Source organism: Amaranthus tricolor, chromosome 8 (genome assembly GCF_026212465.1).
Source record: "Amaranthus tricolor cultivar Red isolate AtriRed21 chromosome 8, ASM2621246v1, whole genome shotgun sequence".
Taxonomy (NCBI): Eukaryota; Viridiplantae; Streptophyta; class Magnoliopsida; order Caryophyllales; family Amaranthaceae; genus Amaranthus; species Amaranthus tricolor.
Genome location: NC_080054.1, coordinates 24,892,764 through 24,901,075, shown reverse-complemented (window position 1 = coordinate 24,901,075; position 8,312 = coordinate 24,892,764). Strand labels below are relative to the sequence as shown.

At 30.4% G+C, this 8,312-nt stretch overlaps 1 protein-coding gene across 1 annotated transcript; it reads right to left on the bottom strand.

The window, feature by feature from the left end:
* Positions 1 to 3,482: 3,482 nt before the first annotated feature.
* Positions 3,483 to 4,598, bottom strand: LOC130821698 (F-box/LRR-repeat/kelch-repeat protein At2g27520-like). Its single transcript, XM_057687486.1, has one exon. It carries the CDS (start codon positions 4,596 to 4,598, stop codon positions 3,483 to 3,485), a length of 1,116 nt encoding a protein of 371 aa, XP_057543469.1.
* Positions 4,599 to 8,312: the final 3,714 nt, after the last annotated feature.

Genomic DNA, 8,312 nt, shown 5'->3' with positions numbered 1-8,312 from the left:
CAGTTTATTCACTTAGAAATCACATTTGGACTATTGAAATCAATCCCATGAATGTCGATGCTTGGGCTTCATTAAAGGCCCCTTTTTCCCGTAACAAATATGTTTATTGCGGATGGATTGTTTACTGGTTTCCTCAAGATTATTCAAGAAATATTCACTCTTTTGATTTTAATAGAGAAGAATTCAATAATGTGGCAGCACCCGAGCCACTGAAAGAATGTAAGAGTTTAAATCTTTTTACCATTGGTGAGTTGTTAGCTGTTTTATCATCGTCCTGCATATGGGTAATGGAAAAGCATGATGAAGAGTACACATGGAGGGTATGGTGCTTAGAATCTTGGATTCAAAATGTTTTTGATGTAATGGGACAGCACAATCCATATGGTGCTAAGGTTTTCTTTGTTGGGCAGACCAATGTATTTCTAATAATTGGATTGTGAGGTAGCATACAATTTTATGAAGTTACAAGCCGAAAGTTAAAAATGTGAATGATAATAATACTCGTTTTCTTTCCGGGGTTGCTTATGTGGAAACCTTAGCGTTGCTTACAGGAACGAAAGGAATGATTTTCAAACCTTTCTCTTAATTGACGAGAATCGATTCGTAAGAAGTTCATAGCGAACAATGAAAGTCGATATTTACACTAACTTGTCATTTGTTTTTTCTATTATTAGATTGATTGTTGTAAATAGGTTACGGAATTGGAAGTAAGAATGATTTTAGAAGCACAGATAGGATACATGACTAATAAAACAAATATTGTTCATAGAATTAGCATTCTTGCGTAGCCTTAATCCAATGAAAAAATAGAGTAGATAATAGTCAATGTTGTAGATAATAGGCAATAATGTGTCTATTGTCTATACAAGTAAGAGACATTGTCTTAAATCAAAAGACCAGTTTGTAATACAAGATCGGACTGCATTTAATTTTAATGATTAAAATTGAATTCTACTAATCAAAATTAAATTTTAGTAATTGAATTGAATTTTACTAAAACTCCTATAATTTATTTTAACTAGAGTAACTTTTACTAAAAAAAGATTTTTATTTATTGTTATTGTACTGGTTTTTATATATTTAAAATTTTAAAAGAATGACATTGTGCTACTTGTAATTTTTAATGAATTGAAATTTATTTTTATTTTTTTTATTTACATTAATTTACTCATATTCATGATATTATTAATTATTTTTAAAAAATAATAAGCTAAAAAAATTAATTAAATGAGTTGAGAAAATTTATGTTCAAAGAGAGATAAAATTCATGAGCAAAAAATGCAAAATGATTGGTGACATAATAAAAAAAATAACAAAAAATAACGATGCCCTCTAATAAACTAAATATGTACTAATGACACAATTATATACAGAATAATAATCGAAAAGTGGTAATTAGGGATGGCAATGGGTATTGGAGCCAACCCGAATCCGTAGATCTGTATCCATTTTCACGGATTTAGATCCTAAAAATATAGACTCGTCGGATCTGAGTCGGATCCGGATCTAAGAAAAATACCCAGACCCGGACCGCGGATCTGGAGGACCCGTTTTATTTTATTTCTTATTTTTTTTATATCAAATATATTAATTAAATTGTTACTGCATTTGAAGTTGAATTTTTTTGTTTAATTAACTTTTCAGTTACTGCATTTGCTTCGTCAAGAGTTTTCATTGTTGCAACTTGGAACCTTCTGCTTCTTCCGGAATATTCTTTTTTCTTGATGAAATGTTATTGCTTCGTCAACAGTTTGATTAACTTTGTTTGATTAATTTTTGATTTAGGTTGAGTAGTTTTTTATTTATTTGATGTTAGTGGTAGATTTATGTTGATTTATTTGAGTTTAGTGGTTGATTTATGTTGAGTTTAATGGTAATTTTTGTTTTATGTTGAGTGGTTGATTTATGTTGAGTTCAATGGTAATTTTTGATTTATGTTGAGTGGTTTGTGAAATTACATATATTATTAACATTAGTCTATAAATATCACTTTACGGAAGTGCTATTTGTTACTTCCTCCATTTCATATTATTTGCTACATAACATGAAAATGCACTATTTATCCATCACCTTTAATTTGTAATTAGTTTCTAATTATAATTTATAAGTTAAAACATAGTGAAGTTGGATCTTTTTTGATTCGTTTCAATGCAAGGACTATTAATATAAAATTGTTATAATGTTTTTATTATACATAATTAAAGATATTAAGAATTAAATTAGCACAATGAACTGCATAAAAAGTCTAAACGTACAAGTATTTTAGAACGGAGAAAGTATTAAGTAAAATTTGATCAAATCATTGTATGATTGAGTTACTAAGTTGAATTGGTCAAACTATATTTATTTGTTAAGTTGAATTACTCAAACTATATTTATTTGTTAAATTTAGGCAAATTATAACCTATTTGAATGACATTATTTTATGAATTAAAACTATTGAATATTTTTAATTTTTCGAAAAATATATCATAATTTGACGTCTAGAAGGTTCGAGAATTCGAGTTGGAGGACGTAAAATCTAAGTATGAGCTGGAGGTGGAGGTGAAATTTTCCGACTTTTAATTGTAGCAAAATTAGAGTATGCATTAGTTGATCCGAGTTTGACCCATTGCCATCTCTACTCTTAACCACTAAACCACATTAACTTGTAAGGGGTCAGACCGTCGGAGCCTAATGACTAATGAGTACGGTGACTTATGTACGTTAAAGAGAAGAGAAGTAGAGAGAATTAATCCTTTTATAGGTATTTTATTGCCAATATATCAATACATCACGTGCCTCCACCTTCACTTGAAACCAATACTGAGTGACTCCATCGTCATGAATAATCCAATCCAAACCAATTAAGCATGACTATGCGATGATGCACGAAAAAAACAATTAAATTGTGATATATTGAGAATTATATCAAGGGTAGTTTATGAGTTAGACGAAGTTGTATTCTAATGACACAAACAGAAAAGTCCAAAGGATAGTAAAAAATAAATGGTAGAAAATAAGCCACTTTTTCATCTCTTGTTTTACTCAACTATTTCACTGCTATATTTTCATAATATTAATATTTTTTACAATTTTAAATTGTATATTGTTACTAAATATAAACAATTCAATAAACGAATTGAATTGCATAAAAACGTGTTTGAGTGCAGCTATCATTTTGCATACTAAGTGCACTTATACTTCCACATATGTCAAGTAAGTGCTCATTAGATATTAGGCACAACATTTTGAAATCTAGCTGTTGTGTTTGAGTATAATGTGTATATTTATTTAAGGCAATGCAATAATGGAAAATTCTATGAACAATACTGATTTATTAGTACATTAAATGCTTTTAAAATCGTTCTTACTTCCAATTCTATAACCTATTTACAACAACTAAACTAATAACAAGCAAACCAAATGATCTTACAGAATATTGTAAACGTGGACTTTCTTTATTCGCCATGAGTTCTTAAGAAGCAATTCTCATTAATTAATCAAGGAAAGGTTTGAAATGTCATCCCTTCTGTTCCTGTAAGCAACACTAAGGTCTCCACATAATCAATCACGGCAAGAAAATAACCAGCTCCATTTCTCAACATTCCTAACACCCCGCTTGTAACTTGATAAAAATCTACTCTACCATCAAACCCAATCATTAGAAATGTATTTGTCTCCTCAACAAACAAAACCTTGATAGTAGATAGATAGTCTTCTTTAAATATATCAAAAAAAGAATTAATCCATGATTCCGAACACCATTCCCTCCATGTGTACTCTCCATCATACTTTTCCAAAATCCATATGCACGACGATGACATAACAGCTAACAACTCATCGATGGCAAAAAGAACTAACATCTTACATTCTTTTAGCGGCTCAGGTACTGCCAGGTTATTAAATTCTTCCATATTAAAATCAAAAGAGCGGATAATTCCGGGATCACTTTCAGTAAACCAGTAAATAATCCATCCACAATAAACATATTTGTGACGAGAAATAGGGCTCCTTAATGAAGTCCAAGCATCGGCATTCATGGGATTGATTTTGATAGTCCAGATGTGATTTCTAAGTGAATAAACTGCCATGGCGGGCTCATACACTTTACCATTATTGATGGTACGATGCCGATAGGCAAGCACCTTATAATCATCACAAGAGGTGGAAAATCCTATTACATAATTAACATAATGAGTAAATTGGAAGGGGGTAACAATTGGACAAGGTGGAAGAATCAAAGATTTTCTGAGAAAGGGATTCCACAAACATATATTATCTTGATGATCATGTAGAAATAACCCATTACAGCCTCCATAAATCCTTGGTATGAAAACATGAGCAGAAAAAGGAGGAAGAAAAGCAAGAGTGGTAAATCTCTGATCGTTGGTGACACGATGTAGGTCTAATCGTGTAGAATAACCTAAAATTAAATGGGAGTGTTTGGAATGTTGTTTATTGTAAAGATTGCGATGCTTGGAGATGAAAGAAGGGGATTCGATGTAAGCGCGCCAAGATGGGCACACAGCCCGGCATTTCGCTAGAGTTTCGACAGGAAGCATAGCAAAAATATGGGTCCATATATCAAATGGAAGATAAAGGGAAGTGTTATTCATGATTTTGTTCCTAAGCAAACTAGAAGACAAATATCAGAGAAAGAAAGAAAGAAAGATAGAAGGACGAATGGGATTAAATGGCCAAGAAAGAAACAAATATCATAATAAGGAAAATTCTGTATACAACTGATCATGATACAAACAAACAATTTTGTATATATAAAGTATTACGGAAAAATTGTTTTTCCCGCCAAAAAATGAAACTGAATAAGAGATGGAGGAGTATAAATAAATGTGGTCGTCTTGTATGAGACTGTCAAAAATTTTTTTTTTTTTTTAATTAAGCTCACTTCGTTTTTTTTCTATAATCAAGCTTTTTTTTAACCATCAAGAAAAAAGCTTAATTATCTAAACTTAGAATGTAATTGGGAATTGTACAACTTAGTTATAATTGGGAATTGTACATAGTAGTAAATTTAATAACCAAAGCAAAAAAAATTTATGAAAAAATATTTATAAATTTTAAAAATAAAAAATCAAAAATAATATAAAAGTAGAAAATAGAATATCCGAAAATATCTGGTTTTGCCAATATGTTGATCTGGATCCGATTTAAAAAGCGGCTCATGTACTGCCAGGTTATTGAATTCTTCCATATTAAAATCAAAAGAGTGGATAATTCCGGGATCACTTTCAGTAAACCAGTAAATAATCCATCCACAATAAACATATTTGTGACGAGAAAAAGGGCTCCTTAATGAAGTCCAAGCATCGGCATTCATGGGATTGATTTTGATAGTCCAGATGTGATTTCTAAGTGAATAAACTGCCATGGCGGGCTCATACACTTTACCATTATTGATGGTACGAAGCCGATAGGCAAGCACCTTATAATCATCACAAGAGGTGGAAAATCCTATTACATAATTAACAGATTGAAAGCGAGAAACAATTGGACAAGGTGGAAGAATCAAAGATTTTCTGAGAAAGGGATTCCACAAACATATATTATCTTGATGACCATGGAAGATCAGTAGAAATAACCCATTACAGCCTCCATAAATCCATGGTATGAAAACATGACCAGAAAAAGGAGGAAGAAAAGCAAGAATGTAAGATGTTAGTTCTTTTCGCCATCGATGAGTTGTTAGCTGTTATGTCATCGTCTTGCATATGGATTTTGAAAAAGTATGATGGAGAGTACACATGGAGGGAATGGTGTTCGGAATCATGGATTAATTCTTTTTTTGATATATTTAAAGAACACTATCTATCTACTATCAAGGTTTTGTTTGTTGAGGAGACAAATACATTTCTAATGATTGGGTTTGATGGTAGAGTAGATTTTTATCAAGTTACAAGCGGGGTGTTAGGAATGTTGAGAAATGAAGCTGGTCATTTTCTTGCCGTCATTTTCTTACAGGAACAGAAGGGATGACATTTCAAACCTTTCCTTGATTAATTAATGAGAATTGATTCTTAAGAACTCATGGCGAATAAAGAAAGTCCACGTTTACAATAGTCTGTAAGATCATTTGGTTTGCTTGTTATTAGATTGGTTAATGTAAATAGGTTATAGAATTGGAAGTAAGAACGATTTTAAAAGCATTTAATGTACTAATAAATCAGTATTGTTCATAGAATTTTCCATTATTGCATTGCCTTAAATAAATATACACATTATACTCAAACACAACAGCTAGATTTCAAAATGTTGTGCCTGATATCTAATCAACACTTACTTGACATATGTGGAAGTATAAGTGCACTTAGTATGCAAAATGATAGTTGCACTCAAACACGTTTTTATGCAATTCATTTCGTTTATTGGATTGTTTATATTTGTAACAATATACAATTTTAAATTGTAAAAATATTAATATTATGAAAATATAGCAGTGAGATAGTTGAGTAAAACAAGAGATGAAAAATTGGCTTATTTTCTACCATTTATTTTTTACTATCCTTTGGACTTTTCTGTTTGTGTCATTAGAATACAACTTCGTCTAACTCATAAACTACCCTTGATATAATTCTCAATATATCACAATTTAATTGTTTTTTTCGTGCATCATCGCATAGTCATGCTTAATTGGTTTGGATTGGATTATTCATGACGATGGAGTCACTCAGTATTGGTTTCAAGTGAAGGTGGAGGCACGTGATGTATTGATATATTGGCAATAAAATACCTATAAAAGGATTAATTCTCTCTACTTCTCTTCTCTTTAACGTACATAAGTCACCGTACTCATTAGTCATTAGGCTCCGACGGTCTGACCCCTTACAAGTTAATGTGGTTTAGTGGTTAAGAGTAGAGATGGCAATGGGTCAAACTCGGATCAACTAATGCATACTCTAAATTTTGCTACAATTAAAAGTCGGAAAATTTCACCTCCACCTCCAGCTCATACTTAGATTTTACGTCCTCCAACTCGAATTCTCGAACCTTCTAGACGTCAAATTATGATATATTTTTCGAAAAATTAAAAATATTCAATAGTTTTAATTCATAAAATAATGTCATTCAAATAGGTTATAATTTGCCTAAATTTAACAAATAAATATAGTTTGAGTAATTCAACTTAACAAATAAATATAGTTTGACCAATTCAACTTAGTAACTCAATTATACAATGATTTGATCAAATTTTACTTAATACTTTCTCCGTTCTAAAATACTTGTACGTTTAGACTTTTTATGCAGTTCATTGTGCTAATTTAATTCTTAATATCTTTAATTATGTATAATAAAAACATTATAACAATTTTATATTAATAATCCTTGCATTGAAACGAATCAAAAAAGATCCAACTTCACTATGTTTTAACTTATAAATTATAATTAGAAACTAATTAAAAATTAAAGGTGATGGATAAATAGTGCATTTTCATGTTATGTAGCAAATAATATGAAATGGAGGAAGTAACAAATAGCACTTCCGTAAAGTGATATTTATAGACTAATGTTAATAATATATGTAATTTCACAAACCACTCAACATAAATCAAAAATTACCATTGAACTCAACATAAATCAACCACTCAACATAAATCAACCACTCAACATAAATCAAAAATTACCATTAAACTCAACATAAATCAACCACTAAACTCAAATAAATCAACATAAATCTACCACTAACATCAAATAAATAAAAAACTACTCAACCTAAATCAAAAATTAATCAAAGAAAGTTAATCAAACTGTTGACGAAGCAATAACATTTCATCAAGAAAAAAGAATATTCCGGAAGAAGCAGAAGGTTCCAAGTTGCAACAATGAAAGCTCTTGACGAAGCAAATGCAGTAACTGAAAAGTTAATTAAACAAAAAAATTCAACTTCAAATGCAGTAACAATTTAATTAATATATTTGATATAAAAATAAATAAATAAATAAATAAAACGGGTCCTCCAGATCCGCGGTCCGGGTCTGGGTATTTTTCTTAGATCCGGATCCGACTCAGATCCGACGAGTCTATATTTTTAGGATCTAAATCCGTGAAAATGGATACAGATCTACGGATTCGGGTTGGCTCCAATACCCATTGCCATCCCTAATTACCACTTTTCGATTATTATTCTGTATATAATTGTGTCATTAGTACATATTTAGTTTATTAGAGGGCATCGTTATTTTTTATTATTTTTTTTATTATGTCACCAATCATTTTGCATTTTTTGCTCATGAATTTTATCACTCTTTGAACATAAATTTTCTCAACTCATTTAATTAATTTTTTTAGCTTATTATTTTTTAAAAATAATTAAT

What these genes read in the sequence shown, in the direction of transcription:
- LOC130821698 (XM_057687486.1), bottom strand. Translation starts at nt 4,598, where the DNA reads ATGAATAACACTTCCCTTTATCTTCCATTTGATATATGGACCCATATT.